This window comes from Raphanus sativus, chromosome 4 (genome assembly GCF_000801105.2).
Source record: "Raphanus sativus cultivar WK10039 chromosome 4, ASM80110v3, whole genome shotgun sequence".
NCBI classification, from domain to species: Eukaryota; Viridiplantae; Streptophyta; class Magnoliopsida; order Brassicales; family Brassicaceae; genus Raphanus; species Raphanus sativus.
Window position 1 is genome coordinate 16,521,126 of NC_079514.1, and position 27,094 is coordinate 16,548,219.

General features: G+C 34.0%; 3 protein-coding genes across 3 annotated transcripts; 1 reads left to right on the top strand and 2 right to left on the bottom strand.

Annotated features, from left to right (window-relative positions):
• Positions 1-3,923: 3,923 nt before the first annotated feature.
• LOC108850404 (transcription factor bHLH28-like) lies at positions 3,924-4,911 on the bottom strand. Its single transcript, XM_018623945.2, has one exon. The coding sequence runs from the start codon at positions 4,848-4,850 to the stop codon at positions 4,020-4,022; it is 831 nt and encodes a 276-aa protein (XP_018479447.1). The 5' UTR covers positions 4,851-4,911; the 3' UTR covers positions 3,924-4,019.
• A 5,420-nt stretch (positions 4,912-10,331) lies between these two features.
• Positions 10,332-11,022, top strand: LOC130511136 (outer envelope pore protein 16-3, chloroplastic/mitochondrial-like). The gene is made up of 3 exons (XM_057007997.1): positions 10,332-10,478; positions 10,642-10,718; positions 10,875-11,022. The coding sequence occupies exons 1-3, from the start codon at positions 10,332-10,334 to the stop codon at positions 11,020-11,022; spliced, it is 372 nt and encodes a 123-aa protein (XP_056863977.1).
• Positions 11,023-19,429: 8,407 nt separating this feature from the next.
• On the bottom strand, positions 19,430-20,134 carry LOC108846212 (probable galacturonosyltransferase 10). Its single transcript, XM_018619439.2, has 2 exons — positions 19,808-20,134; positions 19,430-19,708 (listed from the first exon to the last, which is right to left on the bottom strand). Exons 1-2 carry the CDS (start codon positions 20,132-20,134, stop codon positions 19,430-19,432), a joined length of 606 nt encoding a protein of 201 aa, XP_018474941.2.
• Between the last annotated feature and the right edge of the window lie 6,960 nt (positions 20,135-27,094).

A 27,094-nucleotide genomic window follows, 5' to 3' on the forward strand; every position in this document is an offset into this window, starting at 1 on the left:
TGAGAGATTTTGGCAATATTCTTTTTGGAACTGCTACATTAGCGATAAGTGACCACAAACGTATGATACTTTTTTCTCAAGTATGTGGAGAGTACAATATTAGCAGCCGGAAAAGTAGATGTAACCACCATTAAAACAGTCGTAACAAAAGCACACGACATATTGTTCGTCTAGAATTCACTTTTAGATGCAAGACTAATCTACTATGGGGCTAGATTTTAAACAATCAACTAAAATAGCTCAAACTACACCTCAAGTTGTCTCGATAATATATGCCACTCTCTCTTACAATCAACTACAAGGATTCTAAAAGTGAAAAGGTGACTTAATGTTTATTCATTCAAAAATATACATATATTCAAAATTTGATTTTTATAAACATATTTTTCTAATAACTATTATTAAAAATGTTTTCAGTATAGATAAGAAAAATATAATGCAAAGATCAATTTCAAACACCAACTTAAAATATATATATAAAAGTATATAAATCTATTTCGGATATCCAAAATACTTCAATTCGGATCGGATTACGTTTCAGTTCTCTAAATACCAAAATTTTGAATAATTCAGATATTTAACTAATTCTGTTTCGGATTTAGTATTACTTTTTCAGATCGAGATCAATTTAGTTCTTCGGATTCGGATTTTTGTCAACCCTAAATAGTAACATGAAAAACAAATATTAACATAATTTTGAAAAATACATCCGTACGAATGCGTAGATCAAAATTTAGTAAGTTGTAAGTTTGACTATTGGCGTTCTATCAGCAAATTAATCTTTAAGAATATGTACACTACTTTTTCTACAAAATAAAAAGAAGTATGTAGACTAGTTATTTATTCAGAATTTTTGTTTTATCTTTTAATATTTCATATTGTATTCTTTTAATTTCACGTAATAATTCAATGTACATTCAAATTATATACTTTACGATGATTTTGTTTTATAAAAAATTCAACACTATTAGAAAATGTTGATTTCTAACTAATTGGAAAATTTTTAAACATACAATCAATGTCATATTTAAAATATCTTCATTAAAATCATTCAACAGCCTAGAAAATTATTCCGTATATTTTATTGTAAATGGTGTTAATGATTGTTTGCACAATCGACAATAGATGAGTGTTAATCATACTCTAGAATCAGAGTCGTATTTTAAAAACACGAAACTATACTTTACCAAAATTTTAGTTTCACTAATATATAATTATTTTAGATGATATATAGTTGTATATATATAAGTTTAATAGATCATAATAATTATGTATAAAAATATTAATATTTTATATATTTAACTCATTTTAGTGATGGATGATATTTATTTATCAATTTAAATAATAAAATATTTTTTTTCAAAAACTAACTAGGTTAATCTATGAATTTTACCATATCTAGTTTCATATAGTAGTTCTATTTTAACATAACTAGAAAATTTACAAAAATTATGTATCATTTTATTTTATAATAAACACTAGTTAATATTAAATTTTAATAATATTATATCACTTATTACAAAATTAATAAATTTTCTGAAATAGTTTTTTATAACTAAAATAAAATTTAAATTTATAATTAAAAATTGAGTTTTCATTAAAAAACTTGATGAAGGATTAAAAGTTCAAAATTTCATAATTGTATATTTTGAAAAAAAATACATGAACTAAAAGTTATTATACCATGATATTTGTTATAAAAGGGAAGATATGTTTCTCAGTGTTTTTCAAGTGTGTTTCCTCAACCCTTAGTGAAAATGTGATAAAAATAATTTTCCCTCTAAATAATTAGGGATTGTTTGTGAAATAATCAAAAAGAAAAATTAGATTTATAGGAAGAAGGTAAAGAGAAATCCTTTATATATTAATGGAAAAATATTACAACATTTTTTTGTAGCCACGTATCACCATAAGAATGAAATTCAGAATTCTTAGAAAAATAGGTTGGTACATCTTAATTTATATTATACATTTTATTAAACTAACTATCAAACTGATAAATAGTATGCAAAAGAATATTCTCGTATTTTCCTTAAATAAAACCTACGAAATTATCTAATACGACTAACATATATATGAAAATTAATGATTATGAATAATTAATATTTGATAACATTTTTTGTATCTTAGATCTTTTTTGTTTGATTTTATATTATTAAAAATATTAAAAATCACATTAACCATATGATAAAAAATTTAGATTTTTTCTTATATGTTATATTTTAAATTTTTTAAAACGACTATAAATTATTAGAAATTTTAAAATACCACTTTGAAAATTTTGTGATCAATGCCTTAATTTATTTTGTTATAACAAAATACAAATGATTTAAAATTGTATTAATATGGTTTTTATTTAATAAATATTCAAATTAAATAATATATATATATATATATTCAGCTAACTATTTAAATCAAGAAAATGAGATGCATCAATTTAGTCGTTTAGTTGAAACTCTTCAAATTTATGTGGAAGACTAAGGTCAAAGAAATTAGATTTTGGAAATATAGTGATAAAACCATTAAAATAGTTTTTAGTGATGTTAAAGTAAATTATTAAAGAAAATTGTATAACCTGTATTTGTAATAAAAATTCACTTGATGATCACATTAAAATTTTTATAAGTATAAACATGACGATAAAGTTTTAAGCTCAAACCGACTAGACTCATCATAAGTTCAAAATAGATTTTGGTTCACAATTACAATTACAAATACACAGTCCAATTTATAAATAATTATATAAAGAAAATATAACTATATGCATATTAAAAATTCAAACACATATACATATTTAATTTGTCAATATTATATTTTTAGTTTTTATTATATAAATTTACTCTGATTAAAGCGTAAGTCTTATCTTAGTAGAAAGAGAAACGAGGAGAAAGAGTAGGATTTTGGTTAATTATTGAACTAAAGAAGGTAAAATTAGAATTATAGTTTTTCATTTGGCTAGGTTCCCAAATAGTTATAGGTTTGAAATGTCCCTCGGACCAGAAAAAAAAAAGAGAAGTAATAAAATTATACGAATTTAGCAGTGACTATCATGTTTCCAGTCAATCCATCTTTATATGGCTTTTGCATGTGTATCTACAATGCCACGTGGATGCATCCATATCACTAAAAAGCACGTTCACACGAAAAAAGAAAAGAAAATAAATCGTATTACCCCAATTTTGAAACCGAACCAAGTTGCTCAATCAAAGTCTATTATCTGCATTTTCTATCACTAGACTAAGGAAGTATTTAGTAAAAATGTGGCTAAATATCATCTTAAATATGTCAGCTGGAAGCATATGCTTCATTGGTTTGGTCCAAAGACCAGTTCTGCTGTCTGCATGCACATAATCAAATCACCGGATCAAAATGACTAGATCAAAATGTTTTTTTCTGGTCAATTAAATCAAAATGTAAATATTTAGAGAGTCAGCTACTTTAACGATAAAGTCGACACATCAAATCTATAACAACTTCAAATACTTATAAAATTTATGTTATATAAAGTTTCGTTTGAAAACATAGAAAATGGACATTTTCGAAAGACACTGTATATGCTTAGTGTTTTTTCTAACAGCTTAATCGATCAAAGCTTTCTTCCATATGTAAATGATATCTGTTTCATGTGTATCTAATTTCATATACTTTTATAAACATAAAACAATGAAATGTTTCAGATAGTAAAAAACCATTAATATATGTAGAAATGTGGTGGGCGTAGAGTCTCTAGACTCTGCTCGGAAGAAAAAATCTCCTATCACCAACCAGGTAGGTCGCACAACTCATAACTAATTCATTCTTTACCACTGGTTGGATTTTTTCTAGCTAAGATTTATCAGTTCCTTTTTCGCAGGACTGGCTTGTGACTCTATGAATGCCACGTAGATATATCCAATCATTACCAAAGAAACGTGCACAAAATCTAATCCAACGGCTGGGAATTCATGAGACAAACAAAGTACAATTGCTTAATTACAATTTGAACCCCATTAAACCTCACTAAATCGCATCATTAACCCTTAACCAATCTTCGACAACAAGAAGTTCCGAAGCTGCTCTTGCTTGTAAATCCTAGACCCCATCTTCACCGTTGCTTGTTGAATCATGAGATCGTTCATTACCGAGATGCTCGCGTAACTCACTTCTACCTCCAAATCCATAAACGCACTCATCAGTCTCGCACCAGGATGGTTGTTCTTGCTCGACTCCAATCTAATAATCGCTTCACGATCGATAACCTTCACGTCGATCTTCACTTCAATCTCCGACTCCTTTTCCCCGCCGCTACAGACGCTTGAACTCCTCTTTCTCCTTCCTGCGATCTTCTCACTGAGTTCGTTGAGCTGGATCTCAATCGCTTTTTTCTCCGACTCAGCGTTTTCCGCGTTTAACTTCAGTTCTTTAATGTACGTAACCGTGTCTTCAAGTAACGACCCTTTATCCATCTTTGATACGTTTGGCACGACCGCTCGTAAGGCGTAAAATCTCTGGTTTAGCTTCTCGCGTCTCAACCGCTCCGCTTCCACGTGGTTCATCGGCCCTTCTTTACCGTGCGTCGGTCTTCTCCCGCGTTTCTTTGGCGGTTTGTTTTCCGGCGTCGTTTTGGCATAGATGTGAAAGTGAAATGAATCTTCGAGTTTTACGCTGCTGGCTAAAATGTTGCTTTCCTCGTACTGGATCTGGCCGAAATATGCCGGCGGAACCAATGGCCACGAATCGGAGGAGAAGTTAATGACCTCCGGAGCTAATGGCCGCTGGCTGATATCAGCCGGAGTTACTGGCCATAAATCTGAGGCGTTCAAGAAAGCGTCGTTCATGAATAAGGCATCATCGGAGTTCAGGAGATTCATCGTTGCCGGTAAGATAAAAAAAGTATATCTGAAACAGTGTTACATGAGAAAACTAAAGTCATATGGGTTGTGTCATTTATAAACGATAGTATGGTTGTAAAAGGTGGTAGGTAAAGCATTCGGACCGATACAGTTTAATCAAAAGAACCGGAATCTATTATAAACCGTTCTGAGACCGGAATGGTTATCAAATTCCCAATACTCAAAAGCATTTCTTTGTGTAATGGGAAAAAAAACGGACGGAGGCTTTTGGTGTCATGTAATGTTTTATTATTGAAGTGCCACATAGAAATTATACTGAAAAGCCATATAAAATATTTTTTACCACCGTCAAGACCAGGACTAGACAATCGGTCTAATCTGATTAATCCGTTTGGATTTTCCGATTCATTAATTTCAGTCTCATTCAGATATTATGAAAGTTTGGATCGAATTTGGTATGGGTTTATTTGGGCAACGTTCGGACATAGTTATATGTCCAAAATCCGGTTGAACTCGAAATAGTTTTGATTTCAGTCTTTCAGATATTAATTGGGTAATATGTCCTAACGATATTAATTTGTACTTGATTAAACTAATATATTTATAATATTTCAATAAATTTGTGTACACGTTTTCTCAAACCATATTATTGTATTTCAAAATAACTTTGAAAATCAGACAAATAAAACTCATCCTTAACCTACATATGACAACATGAAACATGACATGGCAAACCAAAACTTGGTGTGTGCAAAAATCATACATAATAAAATATAAACAGATTAAAATTAACAATTATCAACTCTATAAATACAAGAAACATTATTTAAACTTTAAAACATTGTTTGAACTTCAGAAACAAATTTATTCATAACTGAACTTCAAATACAATAGTCAAAACATTAAATTATCAATATTAATAAAATAATTAAAATATATATTAAAGTAAGTATTAATTATTTATATATAGATAATTATTTTAGGTACTCAATAGTATCTTAATATATTTTAGATATATATTAGAGATTGAAATTGGATTTGATACAAGTTCTTTTCCGAGATTTTTTTTTTGGATTTTCTGTATACATTTGGGTTTGGGTTGGCTGGGGTAAAACTAGGGGTGTCAAAATGAGTTACAACTCATGAGTTAGCTCAGCTCAGCTCATTTTTTCATGAGTATGATCATTATATTTTAGGCTCATTTAATAAATGAGTTTAATGATCAAGCTTAAAAAAGATCACGAGTTATATAAACGATCGTTAATGAACATGAGCTGACTCATGAGCTCGTTCATTTCTTATGGAAAAAGATAATTTTTATATTTATCATATTTATTTTAAAACTAAAATGTAAAATATACATAAGTAATATAGGAGTAAAACTTTTAAAAGTTATCTATACTTTTTCCGAAGAAAGAAAAAAGAGACTATCATGTTTAGAAATTATCAAAATCTTCTATATAAACCCACGTTAACCATATCATCTTTCTCACAAATTTCAATGATCTGAAATTTGACATACGTCTCCTCTCACTTTACTTATCGTAACTCAGAACTCACGGTAAGTTATTTATGATTAATAGTTTTATTAAATTTTGAATAATACTATAGAAGTAATTTTATCGATGTTTAATTTAATATAGTTATAATTATTTTGTGTTAGATCACGAGTTAGCTCATTTAACTCATGATCTAGATGATCCGAGTACGAGTTTATATATTGAAGCTCATATAATAAATGAGCTGATCTGAGCTAACTCATGAAAGAGCCGAGCTTACTATAAGCTGAGCTGAGCTGAGCGAGCTAGCTCATTTTGACACCCCTAGGTAAAACCAACCAATAACCTAAAATACAATAGAACAAATTTTATTCGATACTTATATTGGTTCGGATAAGTTCAAAAGTTTTATTGGACCGGACTCGGTTCAAAATTTCAACTTCATTTTATTTTCCTAGCCTTATACAAGACCAACCTTAACTGGTCATCATACAAATAAATGTATTAGAGCCAACAACCCACGAAAAAATGAAACTAGAAGCATGATTAAAGAATAATCTCTGTATGAGCATCTTATCATTAGTATATTAGAGCATCTCCAAAATAAACTAAGTATGATTAAAGAATAATCTCTATGTGAGCATCTTACAATTAATATATTATAGCATCTCCAAAATAAACTCTATAAGTGTAGATATATAGTTTTATTCTCTCCACAAAAAAATCTCAAAACATTAAATTGAGAGTTTTGAGGAGTAAAACTTCATATTTGAAATTTCACTGATAAAAATTTTAAATTTGAAATTTCATCTTTTTATTTGCATTTTGGTCCTTACAGTTAATTACACATCACATTTATGATTCTTAAGTATTTTTTTTTGTTTTGTCGTTTTAGTCTTTAATTTTTTATATCTCATAATTATTTCAGATTCGTTTTTATAAATTCCAGTTTTACAGTTACAATTAAATTAAAAAATTAAAATAAAAGACACTTAATAAGAATATTACAAAAAAATCAAAAATTTTGTTTGATTTTCGGTGCGGGTTGGGTTTGATATTAGTTTTGAATATGATATTTTAAGAATCATTTGAGTATATAGACCATGTCTATAGAATGTGAGACTTTGATTTTTGGGTTGCTTCTGAGTCGGGTTTTTGTGTATGAATATTCTTAACTATTTATGTTAAGTAACTATTAAAAAATATAATATGTTGCAAATTTTAGGAATACAATTTTAGAGTAATTTCTGAAATGCATATGACATAAGTGTATAATTATGCAACTTGACATATTTAATATAATTACCAGAAGTTATATTAAATTAAATTAATATTAATTACAATTATAATTAAAAACATACACAAATATAAAATTTATCATTTTTATAAAACTAAAACAAAAAGTATACCCGTCTTTTTAAATGGTGAGTCAGAATCTGGTAAAATAATTAATTTACCAAATGCAGTTTTTTTTGTAAACCGGCTTTCAAATGCAGTTATCAGCTCTGTAACTTACAAAATGTAATTGATAAATTAAATTATGTCATCTATATTTCATTATATACTACGTTTAAGATATTACTAGGACAACATCTACAACTTCACTCTATTTTTTCTTTTAGAATTGAGTAAAATAAAATATAAAGTAAAATATATTCTAATTCTGTTCTATTTTTCATTCCACAGTAAGATCTATTTCATAAGTAGAGTAATCAACTTTTTGTTTGTTCATTATTTTATTATAAAATGAAAAATGAAACAAGCTTTTGAAGCAATTTTTTACTTCATATTCTATTCTACTTAATTTTAGAAAAAAAAGGAATTTTAAGTTGGAGATGTTCTCTTGATACGCCAAACCTTCTACATTCGTATAATTGATCCAGTTGTATTCAGGTCCGGCCCTGACCTAAAACCCAACAAGCAAGAGTTTTAGGAGCCAAAATAGATAAAAAGGTGGCTTTAGGCGCCAAAATAGATAAAAAGGTTAAGAGCGCCAAATTTATTAAAAGTGTACTTAGTACAGTGGCCAAATTTATTAAAAGTGTACTTAGTACAGTGGCAAAAGCTGTTGAAGATTCTCGTAGGGATCAGAGTTCGAACCCAGCCAATGTATTTAGGGGGCAAATTTTTTTATCATGCTTTAGGCATGAGATTATGCCGGACCGGGACTGGTTGTATTGACCAGGTTTTTCTCAATTTGGTCCTAGAAACAATCTAACACCAATGTGGACTGATCCGAGACATTTCAGGTCCATAAGCTTGGACGTAGCATAACTGAGCGCCTTCTGTGGCTCTAAATGTTTTGGGACCAATTATAGGGAAAATAAATTCCAACCGGCCTACTTTTAATTTAGTTAAGAACTTTAATACATTTGGGAAGTCGTAAGTGGTGGATGTGACCAAATTAATAGATTGAAATGGATATCTTGGAAGGAAAAGACGATGAGAGACAAAGAAAAAGAGAGAGGATGGGTTTGTTAACTGGACTACTGGTTTTTTTTTTTTTTTTTTTTTTTTTTTTTTTTTTTTTTTTTTTTTGGACTACTGGGTTTAATCTTAAAATGATCTGAATCAACCAGTTAGGTATTGGGCAAAAAGTACATGGTTGCCGATTCACGTTGTGATCCCATCAGTATTTGAGTCTGATCAACTAACAGTTTTCGTTTACTTGTCGTTCATTCGATATGCGATTAAGATTATGTTTGTTTGTGTACCGCACGATCCACGACCTATGAATAGAGCTGCAACCAACGACTAAAATCATGTTCATTTATATGTCGTATAACCTGCGATTTATAACCTGCGACCAGTCACACAACATAAAAAATTTTATTTTTTGTTCGCTATCTTTTCCAACGATTTGAAATTGCAAACTGCGACTGGTCGCGAGATAGCAAACGAACAATAACATGCAATTCTCGACTTGCGTGATTACAGATCGCGTAACAACAAAACGAACAATAACATGCGACCTGTGATTATCAGTTGCATGTCGCAGATCGGACGACCAGTAAACGAACAAGGTGTAAATTACTATTTCATCAGTTTCTTAAAAATGTTATTTTAACAATTTTTACATAAATTTAAAAATAATTGAAATGTATTAATTTTTATTAATTATATCTATTCAATCAATAATATTTGAAACAAATAAAATCTATTACTATAAAGAAAAGGGGTCTCTCTTCTTGAGAGGCCACGTCATCAAATAGAGTTCTCTAAACGTGACACCTGTCCTCTCTAACCAAAACTCATCGTTTCATTTAACTTATTTTGCACACAAGTGGGCTTCGTATTATTTTGGGCCCTTATTTTCCACACTACACCAGCACGTAGTGGTACACACCGTTTTGATCTTAGGCTTGAGTCCCTCTTCATCTCCGCCATTAGAGATCGACGCAAAACCTGAAATCTGAAAGCGTTGATTCGTCTTTGCCACAGTCGACAACGAAATATAGGGTTCATCTTACTTTTCGATTCCTGAACATCTTCACCAAATAGAGTTTCAGGAGCATGCGTGAGTTTAATGGTCTTGAAGAATCTTTGTAAGAAGCTTAGATTGCGTCTTTACGCTTTCCTTTCTAATCATCTGAAACGTTAGAGGTTATTAATTGATGGCTTTAACAAATCTCTTAATACCATCAACTCAAAGTTATTTTATTCTGTGAATGGCAAACTAATCAATCCTTCTTCTTTAATGGCTTCTCGAGCTGCGACACAAGAAGCTGCGATGAACGGAGTCCTCATCGGTTGGAATCAGCTCTAACAATGGAGTCGTGGAGATCTCGGAATTCCGTACCTCTCTTTCCTCCTCTCGAGATCTCGCTAATCATGTCACTCTCTCTTCTTCTTCTTCTTCTTCCTATGATTTAAATCGGCTTTGAAATTGAATTTTGATATTCGTTTATGGATTGTGGAGTTTTAGTTCGTCTACGAAATTTAGTGTTTGTATCCTTGATGTTCTGAATATTGCTTGATTTAAATCAGAACGCTGAAGATGATGGGAACTCACAGGCTCACTTTTGTTGCCATCGGAGGAGTTTACATTGGTGTTGAACAGGTGGTTCAGAATTATAGTGCCAAGAGAGACTTTTTCAATGGGGCTATTGGTGGGTTTGTGGCTGGAGCTTCTGTGCTTGGATATAGAGTTTTACATGATCTTTCATATTCACCTTTACCGTGTACGTTTTTTTCACTGTGTTGCGTAGACGAATATCTCCATGATTGTTTTTGCTCGAATTAGCAGCACTAAGTAATTCACTGTTTCCTTACCCTCAAGTTAATGTTTATTCGGTAACTGTACGTTGTAGCAAATCTCTATGATATATCAGAAGTTCCAAGACTTTGTTGATATTGGAGTATGTTCAGTGAACCCTCAAGATATCATGTACCTATTTTTTTTTCACTGAGATATCATGTATCTAAAGATTGAAAGTACATAGCTCTGAGTGATTAGATTCTACAGAGTCGTGCATTCTTTTTAAGTTAATCTTCAGTGCTACCTGGTTTATTTTGGTGAAATTTGTTTTTCCTTATTTAACAGCAAGGAGCTTCCCAACAACGACAGCTGCTGGTGCAACTCTAGCTGTTACCTCTGCTTTGATTTACTATGGAGATCAGACCGCATAGACAACAACATAAATTATTATCCTTACACTCCCGTCGAGAAGAGGGCTCAAGTTGATGCTTGATTTCTCTTTTTAGTGACTGAAGTTAATAAAGCTCTGCACTTGCTGATTTCGGGCTCTTAATATTATCTCTATTCCCTGTCGTCTCAAATCATAAAGCTCAAGTTGATACTTGATTTCTCTTTTTGTCTATGAGCTTCTGAGGTGAGAAAAAAGCAGGTCAAAAGTGATTCATTGTGTGGCAGATCAACAATTTTATAGCAAAGCGGTGGTGAAAGCTTCCAATAAGTGATAAATACTGAGATCCATTAACTCGCCCTCACTCTCTTCGTCATGTCTCTGATAAGAACTGAAGTTGTTATTAACGAATAACCACCCAACCGCCCCTCTTGAATCCTTCACAGGCGAAGGATCAAGCCAATACAATGTACTTTCTACAATTGCTTAACCGTAACAAACTAATCCTGAGTCCTTTATATAGTAAGGTTCAGTTACAAAATATCTTGTAACAAACTCTCGACTTTGACTTGTTGACTAAAGATGCCAGCTCAGCTACAAACTCCACTTGTTTCTTCACTCTTCCTTCTCTGCTTCTTTGAAACGTAAACTCGTAATGGCTTATCAATACCCCCCATCTGAAGACTGAGCTTGCCCTCAAGCTCATCAATAGGATACTGATGCTTAAAGTCAACCATTTTCATCCACGAAGTCTCATGCGAAGGCAAATTTCTCCACTTAACCAATACCTCCAAATGTCCATCATCACTGTAACGAGTCTCCATAATTTCCTCTGGTTCCATGCTCAGTTCATCCTCCGCTGATAACGATGGTGGCAATGGAATGACCGACTGACCCTGCCCAAGCACTGGCTTAAGTTGTGAAACATGAAAGACGGGGTGAACCTTAGAATCAGACGGTAACTTGAGGCGATACGCTACTTGTCCCACACGCTCCAACACTTCATACGGACCATAATAGCGAGCAGAGAGCTTCTGAAAAATCCTCCGTTGCACCAACTGCTGCCTATACGGACGCAATTTCAGATAGACCATTGAACCCACATCGAACTCCAACTCCCTTCTATGCTTATCCGCATTACTCTTCATACGTTCTTGAGCTCTCAACAAATGTTGCTTAACATCACTCAACAACGCATCCCTTTCCTTCAACATCACTTCTAGCTCAAAGTTTTTCGTTGACCCATCCTCAAATCTCAATAACGTGGGTGGCTCCCTACCATACACAAGCTTAAATGGAGTACACTGTGTCGACGTGTGGAAAGATGTATTGTACCAAAACTCAGCCCACATCAAATATCGAGCCCATGTCTTTGGATGGCCTGAAGCAAAACATCTCAAATAGGTTTCAAGGCATCGATTCATCACCTCAGTTTGCCCATCTGACTGAGGGTGAAAAGTTGTGCTAAATCTCAACCGAGTGCCTGAAGCCTTGAAGCATTCTCTCCAAAAATTGCTCAAAAACACCTTATCCATGTCTGAAATAATCGATCGAGGATATCCATGTAAGCGTACTATCTCCTGTAAGAACTTCTGTGCCACATCAGAAGCAGTGAAAGGGTGTTTCAAAGTCAGAAATGACTGTATTTGCTGAGTCTATCAACTACCACCAAGATCACATTAACCCCTTTCGAAGAAGGCAACCCCTCAATGAAATCCATTGAAATATCCTCCCATATCTTCATTGGTAATTCAATAGGTTGCAACAATCCAGCCGGAGATAGTGTTGAGTACTTATGAGTTTGGCACACCTCGCACTCTGCTACATACTTACTGACACACTTCTTCAGACCTGGCCAGTAAAAAACTGTTTTGATCCTCTTTATCATTTTCAACACTCCAGAGTGCCCACCCAACAAACTGTTATGATACTCGTGAAGAATCATAGGAATGAACTTAGAATCCGAAGGTAAAACAAGACTCCCGTTGTATACTAACCTTCCTTGGATCAAAGCATAACCCATCTTCACTTGCTCTTCTCTGTTTAGCTTCACAATGATCCCATGTATCTGCGAGCTATTATCAATCTCCGCATATATGTCCTGCATCTGTAGTGTTGTTGGAACTGTCAACGCACGCAGCTGAGGTTGGAACTCCATAGCTGAGTATTGCACAATCCTCGATAAACCATCTGCTACACGATTCTCAGCGCCCACTTTATACTCAATATCGAAATCATAGCCCATGATCCGAGTAAGCCACCTCTGGTAATCTAAAGCGACTTCCCTTTGATCCAACAAGTATTTGAGGCTCTGTTGATCAGTTCTGACCACAAAACGGCGACCAAGGAGATAGTGCTTCCATTTGAGAATGGACATGACGATGGCCATCAACTCTCTTTCATAAATTGGCTTGAGTTGTTCCTTGTCTGTCAGTGTGTGACTAAAGTAAGCTATAGGATGCTTCCCTTGCATCAGCACATCCCCCAAACCAAATCCCGAAGCGTCTGATTCAATAACGAACACCTGATTAAAGTCCGGTAGCGCAAGAACAGGAGTAGTAGTCATTGCCACCTTCAACTTCTCGAAAGCTTGTTGTGCTAAGATAAACCACAAAAACAACTCTTTCTTCAGCAGTTCTGTTAATGGTTTAGCCAACATTCCATAACTCTGCACAAATCTTTTATAGTATCTTGTCAATCCCAAGAAACCACGCAAATCCTTAACCGTTCTCGGAATCGGCCAACTCACCACCGCTGGTATCTTTTGAGGATCAGTTGCCACTCCTGATGCTGAGATTATATGACCGAGATACTCTATCTGCTGTTGACCAAATGCACACTTTTTGCGGTTAGCAAACAATTTGTTATCTTCAAACACCTTCAACACTGCTGCCAAATGCTCCACATGTTCCTCTACTGTCCTGCTGTAGACAAGGATGTCATCAAAGAAAACTAACACAAACTTTCTCAAGAATCCCTGAAACAACTCATTCATCAATGCTTGAAATGTAGCAGGAGCATTTGTAAGGCAAAATGGCATCACTAGAAATTCATAGTGGCCTTCATGAGTTTTGAATGATGTCTTCTCTATATCTTCCTCCTTCGTTCTTATCTGATGGTAACCAGATCTCAAGTCTAACTTTGAAAAACACTTGGCCCCATTCAGTTCATCAAGCAACTGATCTATCATGTGGATGGGATACTTATCAGGAACTGTTACTCTGTTCAGAGACCTGTAATCGACACAGAATCTCCAAGACTTGTCCTTCTTCTTAACAAACAGAACCGGGCTTGAATAGGGACTATGGCTTCTTCTTATCGCTCCAGTGGCTAACATTTCAGCTACACTCTTTTCCATAACGTCTTTATGTATCTGCGGATAACGATAAGGACGTACACTCACTGGTCCTACTCCAGGTTGCAACACAATTGCATGCTCCCTGCCACATAACGGAGGAAGTTCTGTCGGCTCTTGAAATATATGTGAGAACTTCTCAAGTAACACATTCAAGACTTCAGGAATCTCCGAGCTTAACTGAATAAATTGTAATGTCTTTGATTGTAAGTACAGCGTCGGGTCACCTTTCAATGATACTTGCTTCCCTTCATACCAGAACTCATAGATGTGATTCTCCCAATCTATCTGACATTTGCCCAACGTACAAAGCCAATGCATACCCAAGATCACATCCACTAAACCCAATTCCAACTCGATGAAGTCTGCAGTAAAAGACAGGCCTTGTAGCGTAATCTGAACATTCTCACACACCCCACTGCTCTGCACTGAAACCCATGTTCCCAATAATATCTCCAACTCACGTCTTTGTTCTGTTCGGAGCTTCGCCTTGGAGACCAACCTAGGAGATATAAAGTTGTGAGTAGCTCCACTATCCAACATCATTACCATTGTTTGCTTCTTCAATAATCCTATCATCTTTGTTGTTGTTGGAGACGATATGCCCAAAAACGACCTGAGAGATATCGTTTTCAACTGCGGAACCCACACAATATCATCTTCCTCGTTCTCTTTTCTCCATTATCTATTAACTCCATCTCGACTCCATCAATCAATGTCAATACTTGTAAAGAACCATTAGGACAAACATGTTGGCGTGACCACTTCTCATCACACTTATAACACAATCCCAATCTTCTCTTCTCCTCTCTCTGAGCCTCTGTCAAACGCACCCGAGGTCTTTGATTTGTCGTTGGTTTCCACTGCTGCTTCTGTGGGCTTGATGGTTGAGGTTTCTGTTTCCACCCATTGTAAGGATGATAAGCAGAGTAAGATTTGCTCTTCTCGGTAGCAGATTGAGTCGCCTTTACTTTGTTCTGCATCTCCTTCTGCACAACACTATGTAAGGAACTTGACTCCATTTGATAAGCCGTCGCAATCATCTCAGGTAAGTCCATTGGTTTACACATTGTCACCACTTCACGCATCTCAGCCGTAAGACCATTCATAAAAATTCCCTCCCATTGTCTATCAGTCAAACCAGTCACCTGAGTCGATAGATCTTCGAACTTATGAATATATACTCAGCTACCGTTCCCGTCTGCTGCACAATGAAGAATGGCTGACTTGGATCTCTCAATTTGACCTTGCTGAATCGAGCAATCAATCCAACTCACAAACGGATTCTGAAGTATCTCACTATTAAACCAACTCAATACATCGCCAGCTAAGCTCAAAGAAACCAGCTCAATCTTCGATGCTTCGCCGTAACCGCCGATTCGGAAAAATCTCTCAGCTAACGCGATCCAACCATAAGCATCATCGCCGTTAAAGATCGGTAGTTCCACTCGTTTCAACAATCCATCCCGAGACTCTACCAACTGAGATCTATCCCGATTATCACCTTCCCTGAAACTACGGTGAGGTTCCGAGGACGATGCGTTTACCTGAAGCTGTTGAATCGGAAGAACTTGATTCGAAATCGCCATCACTTCGTCCGGTTTATTCTTCTCTTTAATCAATCTCCCAAACATCTCTTCCATCTTCGCCGCAAGTCGATCTTCCATCTGCGTCATCGAAGCTCGGATCTGATTGTTCGTCTCTCGCTGCTCAGCAAACTGCACCGTCACTGACGCCGCTAACATTTCCAAGCTCGCCGAAGGTTGCGTCGGTCTCGTCATCGCGCGATCGTTCGATCCAGATCGCTCAATCGCACCAATTTGATAAGAACTGAAGTTGTTATTAACGAATAACCACCCAACCGCCCCTCTTGAATCCTTCACACGCGAAGGATCAAGCCAATACAATGTACTTTCTACAATTGCTTAACCGTAACAAACTAATCCTGAGTCCTTTATATAGTAAGGATCAGTTACAAAATATCTTGTAACAAACTCTCGACTTTGACTTGTTGACTAAAGATGCCAGCTCAGCTATGAACTCCACTTGTTTCTTCACTCTTCCTTCTCTGCTTCTTTGAAACATAAACTCGTAATGGCTTATCAATACCCCCCATCTGAAGACTGAGCTTGCCCTCAAACTCATCAATAGGATACTGATGCTTAAAGTCAACCATTTTCATCCACGAAGTCTCATGCGAAGGCAAATTTCTCCACTTAACCAATACCTCCAAATGTCCATCATCACTGTAACGAGTCTCCATAATTTCCTCTGGTTCCATGATCAGTTCATCCTCCGCTGATAACGATGGTGGCAATGGAATGACCGACTGACCCTGCCCAAGCACTGGCTTAAGTTGTGAAACATGAAAGACGGCGTGAACCTTAGAATCAGACGGTAACTTGAGGCGATACGCTACTTGTCCCACACGCTCCAACACTTCATACGGACCATAATAGCGAGCAGAGAGCTTCTGACAAATCCTCCGTTGCACCGACTGCTGCCTATACGGACGCAATTTCAGATAGACCATTGAACCCACATCGAACTCCAACTCCCTTCTATGCTTATCCGCATTACTCTTCATACGTTCTTGAGCTCTCAACAAATGTTGCTTAACATCACTCAACAACGCATCCCTTTCCTTCAACATCACTTCTAGCTCAAAGTTTTTCGTTGACCCATCCTCAAATCTCAATAACGTTGGCTTAATTGAATTAATATTCCAGTTGCAAGTGATGAAATCACAGGTTCATGTTTCTCAAAGTTTTTAGCAATATTTTTTATTCTTTCAATTTTCTCAAATAACATCTATAGAGATGTTATTAACTAAAGAATGATTTAAACTATTCTCAAATCTTTTTTGGGGAAATTTCACAAATACACTTTCCATACTACCACTAATCAACTATACCACCAAACAAATTACCTTTTCAAAAATACCACATTGGTGAATGTGTAAAAGACTCAGCTACCCTCACATTTACAACAATCCATCTCACACTTTCTCTCCGTTGATACGATCACCTCCGTCGATATCCATCGCCTCTGTTACTTCCGTCGTCGATATCGATCGCCTCCGTTGCTTCCGTCATCAATATCCATCGCCTCCGTTGCTTCCGTTTCGAACGATTCTCTCTCTCACGCCGCCGTCGAATCGTATTTCACTTTCATCCCTCTTCTATACGATATCATAGACTCCGTCCATCGCCTCCATATCAATCATCGACGGATTCTCTCTCTCTCACGCTGCCGGATTCTCTCTCTCTCTCACGTCGCCGGATTCTCTCTCCCACGTCGAGATCTCCGCCGAGCCATTCCTCCAAAATGTCGATTCCAGATTCACAATTTGTATGTTTCAAATATCTATATCTTGTTATAACTTGTTGATTTTGTTTTCATTCGAATGATTCGGGTTAGATTTCGGGATAGTGAACATTGCATTTTTACAGAATTATAATCGCTTATAAAATCTAGATTTCATGATATTGTTAAAAGTACGACTTATCGATTTATAAGTCTTTATAAAGAAGAACGATTTAGCAATTGATAGTAGTGTTTACTACCTGCAGTGTATAAAGAAGAACGATTTATAAGTCTTTATAAAGAAGAACGATTTAGCAATTGATAGTAGTGTCTATTACCTGCAATGTATAAAGAAGAACGATTTATAAGTCTTTATAAATTTCCGCATGTTTAGACCACTATTAACTTCAAATTTTCATTTCCTTTTGCAGTTTGATTTGCTTTACACGTCTAGTCACTTAAGGCCTTTAGATACCTACTATTTGCCTCACTAAACTCTAGCGCTTTGAGCTTAGATGTCAATATCCCAAAGTGGGAAACCAAGTGAAATGTTTTGTAGCTATTCTTGAGTAAAAAAAGTGAGTAACAGATTCAGGTTTGTTAAAAATTTGATGTGTGAGTTGATGAATCTTTGTGTTCCAGGGTTGTGTTCCCGAGCTTCGGGGAACGTTACCTCTCGACAATGCTCTTCCAGTCGATCCGTGAAGAGTGCGACAAAATGCAGCCTGAGATTTGAAGTTGTGAACCTCTTTGTTTTTTTTTGAACAAATGTATATTTGCGTATTACAATGTGCAACGCAATTGGTGTTTGTTAATAAATGCATAAGGCCTCATTGTCTCATCTATAATAATAGTGTTTTAAAAAAGACTAGTTATAGTAACATTGTAAAATAAGATTTTGGTCAAATGGAAAGTCTAATTTAAGCACAACTAGATTTTATATAATAATTTATAAGAATATTTAAATTTATTTATAAGGGTTTATAAAATCATTTATAAGGGTTTATAAAATCATTATTTATAAGAATTTATAAAATCATTTATAAAGGGTAATATAAGAGTTGTATCGGTTTATAAATCAACTAAAAGAATCTATAACCATTTAGAAACCCATTATAAAAAAAATTATATATGTAAAATTATTTGTAAGAGTATATAAACCATTTATAAAAGCATATAAAACAAGTTATAAAATCTATAAACCATTTATAAATGTTTATAAGAAAGTTATGAAAGTTTATAAATAATTTATAAGGGGTATGTATACTATTAATAAAAGTTTATAAAAACTTTATGAAAGTTTATATTCAATTTATAAAGAGTATTGTAAGAGTTGTATAGGTTTATAAATCAACTAAAAGAGTCTATAACCACTTAGAAAGTCTTATAAAACAACTTATATTGGTTTGAATAATAATTTATAAGCGTTTATAAGGGTACGTAAATGATTTATAAGGGTTTATAAAAATAATTTATAAATTTTATACACCATTAAAAAAGATTATAAAACAATTTATAAAGGTATGTAAAATTTATGAAGCGGTGGAGCCTTGCTTGCTGTCCCCGCATGTGCCTCAGAATCTGCCACGTATCATCATCTCTTTACAAAGCCTGCACGTGTTCTTTAGTTTTATGAATTAATAAAAGCTTATAAAATCTTGTATAAACCATCTATAAAATTTATAAAACACATATAAATATTTATATAACTATTTATAAAGGTTTATAAAACTATTTAAAAGGGTTTATAAAACTATTTACGAGAACATATAAGCTATTTATAAGATTTTACACGTTTATTTATAAGTGTTTAAAAATTAATTTACAAGATTTATAAAAGTTTATAAATCATCAAATTAACCAACTTTCTACCATTTCAACAGTGACTCCTCTGAGGTTGTCCATGTTCATAGCAAACCATGACTTCATCGCATCGTAGTTGATCTCGTTAGTGACAAGATGAAAGACGACTTTCTCAGGGGCCTTGGAGTTGAGAGCAGTGGAGTTAACCACAACCGAAGTAGGAATAATGTTATCAGAAAATACACAAAAATGGTAAAGACTGTTATCAGTGAGCTTAGAAACCACATCATAGCTTCTCTCCGCAAGCTTCCCATGTAACTCAGAGTTCTGAAACCACTCAGAATTGAGACGAACACCAAGACAGTAAAGACTCTTGGGCAGTTCCTCAAGAGCAATCTGAGCCTACTTAGCACTCTTCTAAGTAACATAACTCATCTGCCTTTCCAAAGACTGAATAGTAGCCTTGAGCTTTATGATCATAGTGGCGCTGTCGTAATGAAACAACTGAGCTTGGTAAAGCAAGGCAGCCATGTTGTGGATAGTGGGTTCAGAGTCAAGAACCGTCAAGGGACGTCTATAGAAGCAGCGGCAGTGGAGAGAAGCAGCTGAGAGTTGCAGATCTGAGCGCTTAGGTCCCAAGCAAACTGAAGTTTTTTTGCTTTCTTTAGAGATGACAACAAAGGCTTTAATTAAAGCAATCTGGTCGTTAACTTGGCGATCAAAGCAGGTCGGGCATAAGATTTCTTCGGTCATGTTCATGCCTCCTACAAGATTTTGTTCTTCTCGTATCTTGGTTTAGTTTCTTCTCGTAAAACATGTAAAAATCGAATTCAATCATTATCTCCAATTTATTTGAATTTTGAATCTCAAAGCAACTCACTTTAGCAAACCTTCTCTTGTTCCAATCTTTGTACTGAAGAAAATCATAACTTTCTTTCTCCCAACGTCAATCTCATCCTCAAAATGTTTATAATATCTTTTATGATTTTCTTTATAAGGCTTTATAAGAAATAAAATATTAATTATAATGATTTATAAAACAATTAATACGACTTTATAAGAGTTTATAACAGCAGTCTATAAGGCTTTCTAAATATATTATTAAAGTTCATAATTGGTATAACAAATATATCATTTATAAGAGTTTATAAATAACCATTATAAGGGATTTATATATCTTTATAAGATTCTATATATCAGATCTTATAAACTCGTATAAACCAGATATCTCATCTCTTGTGCGGTACGTGCTCCTAAGGTCAGACATGGAGCGACTGTGGTACCTGTACGTGTCCATCTCCAGAATCTGTATACACAGAAATGATGAATCAACGAACGAGCTTGTCTCCCCATAAGACCAACAACATTCAGATATTTAAACTCAAATCCTAGTACACAAAGAGGAACCAAGTGACTGTAATTAACTTCTAACTAGAAAATGAAACAGCAAAAAGTTTTCCTCTTACGATGCAAATGTCCTACGGGAGAGCTACATTAGATATTGTCAAAACAAATTCACATAATGTGACAGACGACAAAAGGTGATACAAAAATGTGAGAATACTAAAATATAGACAAGCTTACTATCGGTCCATTCTTCAAGGCATATTCCTTAGCAGCGAAGATCTCCGATACGTCGAAGAGTCTGCAAAGCTCTTGCTTCTTCATCATCGTTTCCTCTCCTTCTCGATCGATGACGACGATGATAGCAAATATCGAGAGGAGTCTACGCGGTTCGAATTGCGTAACGAATCAGCGATCTCCATCGTGAATTCGATCGGATTGAGCTGTTCGGGGATCTGAAACCCAGCTTCGCGATCAAGTCCTTGAGATGCTCCAGATTCCCGAAGTCGATCACCGATCCGGACGAGAGGATCAAGTAATCAGAGATGTAATCAAGTATCCGGTAGCTGGGCTGATGGATCGAGAAGACGACAGTGCTCACCGGAAAATTTCGACGGACATGGTGAAGAAGAGATAGTGGGAGAATAGAGAATTGGTTTATTAGTTAGGGGTACAATGGTATTTTGATTATTAAAAATCTGGTGGTATAGTTGGTTAGTGTATAATTGAAAAGTGGTACCTTGAAAGTGGTATTTTTGGCAATTTCCCATCTTTTTTACAGAATCTATTTCTAAATACTGGTTACCTTTGAATAACACTAGATTTGATATAGTTTTTATAATTTTTTTTAATTGAATAACAAGATATTTCAAGTGATGTTTAATAATTCTGCACAAACTCCATATTCAATAACAGGGGATCTGAAAATAAAAATCTAAATTACTACTTGAATATACACCTCATTGTTTTGTCTATTTTAACATAGAAAGTTTAGGTCTTCGATTGTTTGGCTTTAACCGCGAGCGCTACATTGATTTGTAGCTCTGTTTGAGAGAGATTTCATGTTTGTATAGATATATGTGTTTTGATGCCAAAACTATAATTTTATGTTGTTTATTTGTATGTTTTATGCCAAAAAGATATTTTCTGCGGTTTATATGTGTTTAGATAGAGGAGCATTATGTGACTATGTTAGGAGATGGAGTTGAGATTAGTATGATAGCTCTTACTTCACTTTACTATGTTAGGAGATGGAGTTGAGATTAGCATGATTGCTCTTACATCACTTTGAAATAATTGATCAACGGTTCAAGAGACTGACTACTCGGTTGACACGGAGGCGATTAACGAAAAGGGAAATTTAATCCGTAACCAAAATTTGGTGGTTCAGAAAAGAAACGTTAAAAATTGACAGGTTAATTTTTGTGCTTTGGGTGAACTTTTGACCTGAGGATATGAAAGAGTTCAATGTATAGCATGCACGACAACAGATGAGTTTTTGAAATAAGCTGGCCAAACTTGGAGTTCCACAGTGATTTCACTTGATAAGCCTTGGCCTCTTGGGTTTATAAAAAAATTAGTTTAGTTTTATATGGTATATTTTTTACTATAAACAATATATATAATGCAAATATATCTTCCGTATCTCTTTGTAATCATTTGTATTATATTATAAATATTTAAATGTCAACAAATAAATTCAATAGGAATTTAGCAGTTTCTAAATTTAATGTAGAATCACCTGAAATAAAGAACACATCTAATTATCAAGATAGCAGAATTTATTTAGACTTCAAAAAATAAAAACAAATACAGAATTAAACTAATATTTATATTTTAAGTTAGTAAAAAATTATATTAAATATTTACTTTAACTATTTCAATTATTTTTGAATTAACATTCACCCTCTCAAGAACTGCATACTAACCTCTCTGCAACCCAGGTCAGTGACCGTTACTCAGGATAGTTATTTGCTAGAACTCTGACCTCACAACGGTTTTTTTTACTCAACACCTCACGACTCACCTACAACAACTAAGACAATGGAATCAAAAGCAGATCTTGAAGGTTATTTTTTATTTGTTAAATAATTATAATACAAACCTTATAATAAAGTTAGTAGGCAACCTTTCTTCGACACCAAGCAATTGTAAACAAATAAATAAGACTCAATTTTTTTTTGAACACAAAACTTATAAGGGCATTTAAAACATAAGCAAACATCCCTGCCCAGTATAATTACAAACAAGCATCCAATTTTTTTTTTCAAAGTATCAAATCCCGCGCGAAGCGCGGACTTCCCCTAGTTTATTTATAAGATTAATGCATTTGTGATTAATATTAAATTCAAAATTGCATTAAAATTCTAAAATTGTATTTTTACATAACAAAAAGAAAATAAGATGAAACTCTTAAAAAGCACTGGGAGTATTGATTACCAACCCCTGCTGGTTCAGTAAATTTCTTTTTCTTCATTTTATGGACCAATGATTCGATATTTTATGAACCTAAGAACAAGAAGTGTGACAAATAACAAAATACATTTTAAATCTACATTCTTTTTTTTTGTAACTGAAATCTACATTCTTTACAGCTAAATAAAAGAAATTTACAAACTAAATTCTGCACTTGGGTTTGATTCACACTTCATGTTCTGAGAAATATTTATAGAGAAATTTTTTTTTTGCAGTTACAACTTACAATCCAACCAATCATCCACATTGCCTTGTATTAAAAAAGTGTTGCCAGAGTTATATTCTGCCTAGACGTAATGGTAACCTAACATAATTTTCTTGATATCTTTTTTCAAATGATTTTTTAAATTGATAAAAAGTAAATATTTTTCTACTATTGAGTCGTCTAATTATTCAAACCAAACCATTTAGATGATAAAAATAAGAAGCTCCTCATCTCGTTACCAACCAAGCTTGCATACATCCTTCATGTCCTCTATTAGTGGAGTTACTCTGAACTGGAGAAATTGTCAATACTGAAACTACCAATGTATGGTGCTACACCTCCTGCTCAAAATGCTATCGAAAGCTTCAGCGTGGATTTTCGTCATTCACATGTGCATACTGTCATAACGACAACGCAGTTGGAGTTCTTAGGTTATCCTCCCATAGCTCAAGTTTAGGTATTTATAAAACTAATGTCCCAGCTTGAGGATCTGACTCACCGCTACTTGACATTGTCCACGCTGAAATTTTGCAGGTACTATATCCAGTTCTATGGGTCAGATAGGACAAAATTCTACTGGGCTTGTGGCATTTGACAGAGAGATTACTAAGCAAACCAACTCATGTGCAGCAAAAGTTTCTCAACTACTAGTAACACCACCGAGAACCTTATACAATTAATGGTTTATATCTTTCAAAAACACCATGACAACATGCCTCAACATCATTTTTAAACAGGATCCAGGTTTGGAGAACCCCGACAAAGTCCCATGCCACAATGCTTAAAGGATTTGGTTAACGCTACTATAACTTTGTATTTAAAGCTGTTTTCATTCAACTTTTCCTCAAAGCAGTAGTCCTTCACCATATCAAGGATCATTGACCGCACTACCAGTGCCGGCCCTTGGGATGGGCGATAGAAGCTCTTACTATAATTTTTGCTGTAAATTTTAGATTGTTCTTTTGGTATAGTGGTAGAGTTACTGTTGGTGGAATTGTGCAGCAACGCCTAGATTCGAGGAGTTACTAGAGCATATTAACCTTTTTATTTTCACTAAAAAGTGGTCAATTTTCTTTCCCTTGCTTCTTGCCTTCAATTTCATAGGATCGGCTCTGTCCACTACTCCCAAACTTTGCTGGAAACGTAAGTTTAGGAAGTAACTAAACATGTTTTTGAAGTTTTCTTATTATGACTACAGCTATTGATACGGTTCATGGGCAGGGAGATGATATGCCTCGAGTTGGAAAAGTTAAAACGACGCCCTCCACTGATGTTACCAAGAATGTCCCTGCTGAGTTTAATATTGTTGAAGTCCAAACTGACAGTGCAGACCTTCACGAGGATGTACGCACCGTCAAGAAGCCTCGCAATGGTTAGCTTCGCATATAGGGAGTGTCCACGCTCAATGCCTATTACTTCTCTTTTTCGTTTTGAATTTACTTGTTAGCTTCATTAAACTCTTTAGAAACTCCATTCCTTTTGGAATCCTATTCTATGTTTCTAGGAATTTTTCATTTTGCTTTGCTTGGTCACTAAGAGCCCTATTGAGCCTTATCTAAATTTATAAAACCCCACTTATGGAAGCTAAATTTCGATTTTCATAAACCCAACAGCCCACTCTACATTATTATTTTCCCATTGAATCGTTGATACTTCTTTCGGCTTTGCCAAACGAACTTTAGAAGAACACGTTGGTACCCAATAACAATATTACAAAGACAAGGTACCCAATAACAATGCTGCAAGGACAACAACATGTAAGAATATTTTATATTCTATGTGACCCATGTATCTTTTGGTTTAACATAAAGTTCTAGTTCATATTAAAATTTTATATTCTAATATAAAAAGTGATACTGTGATGGTTCGGTTTCAAGTAATGAGTTAGAATATGGGTGCATTGATAACCCTCCTACTTTACCTTATGTTCGTAAATGTTCTTAATCTCATAATCATATACATATATGGAAATGGTAATAATAATGTTATATATATTACCACATGATTTAATGTATATATGATTATATATTATAGTAATCTTCGTGCGGTTATTGTAACAAATAACCCAAGTGATGCGTTGTGGAGGAGTTGTGTTGAAACACATCCTTTGATTAATATAAAAGAGACTCATACGTCTTTTGTTCGTACGCAACAAGAGGAGTCTCAAAAACACATAACAACAAACTGATCACATAAGGAGAGATTAAGGAAGGTTTGTGATTTCTTGTCCATCAAGGAAATCACAAAAGAGAAGGTTAAAGGGGAGAACATTAATTGGTAGGATTGCATCCAAGCATGGATCAAGGTTAGTATTTCTACTTTCTCTAGACATGTGTTAGGATTGAATTAAGACAAATCTAAATAAGATTTTGGTGTTGAAATAAATTAACATGTGGTATCAGAGCCAATTAGATTTGATTAATTCATCCTTAAGTTGAAACTGTTTGTTACGTGATGATTGTGAAACGTTCGCGTTGAATTTTGAACCTAAATTACTAAAGTTACGATAACAATGAAAATTGGTATCTTTCACGCGTACGTTTTGTGATCGTCATTGCGTTAAAATTCTGAAATGCACTAGAAAGACATTGCGTTAAGATTCTGGAATTTTGTTAACATGCTTTCATGAATTAACGGTTTGTGCCATGCGGTAAAAGTCTAACGTTATCAACGTAAAGGCGCATGCATGAATCGTTTAAATTAATCTAGAATATATTTATTTTCGTTCATGAACATATACGGTATTAACCGTTTTAAAGAGTGTTCATGAGATTTGTTTTAAGTCAGTAATTAATTTGACATTAAAGTTTTGGCATCATAAGAGAAAAGAACGTATATAGTGATTTGGTATCATCCGATCAAGTTCGACACTCTCGTAATGATGTACGATGTCATAAACTTTTTGTGTCATAGAATTGAACGTGTGCATGCATTAAAGAATCTGAAGGATTAATGGTGTGTGTGCATATCGTTTATTCTGAAAATAGTATTGACGGTTACTTGTGTGAAAAGTCACCATGAAGCAGTGTGCATACACTTACGTAGTGTACGTAAGCGGTTATTTAATTGATATTTATATATCTCATGATAATCATTAATGGTATTTTATAATGGACCAAGATACCATAATGATTTATATGAAATATTACATGCTTCATGGTTTAATGCTTCCGCTATAAAGAGTAATTGTGTTATGAAATATTAACACAATTTAAATAAGTTTCCCTTAATTTTTTAATGTTTATATGTATATAATATGATAGTCACCAAAGTGGCCTTGTTATGTTACATATAGATATTAAAAGAATTTTACAAAGTTTCTTAATTGATCAATATCAAAGATGCTAAATGACATAAAAGTTTTGATAGATCAGTTATTTTATTTTTTATATTCTAGGAGATTACCCAAAGGTGAATTATTGAATATAATTAATAATAAGAAAAGAATTAGTTATTTTTTTACTATAGTCAATAATATGTATATCCAAAGATAACATTTATTTGACTAATGTTTGATTTGATTAATATTAAAGTAACTATAATTAGCATTACTGAAAGTACTTATATTTAAATATTGCCCAAAGGTTATTTAAAATATAAGTATTAAAGTTTCTATTAGTCTGAATATATATTAAAGTCTCAAAGCACTAACGGGGAAACATGTATGAATGCTTGCAGCTTCATCAAAT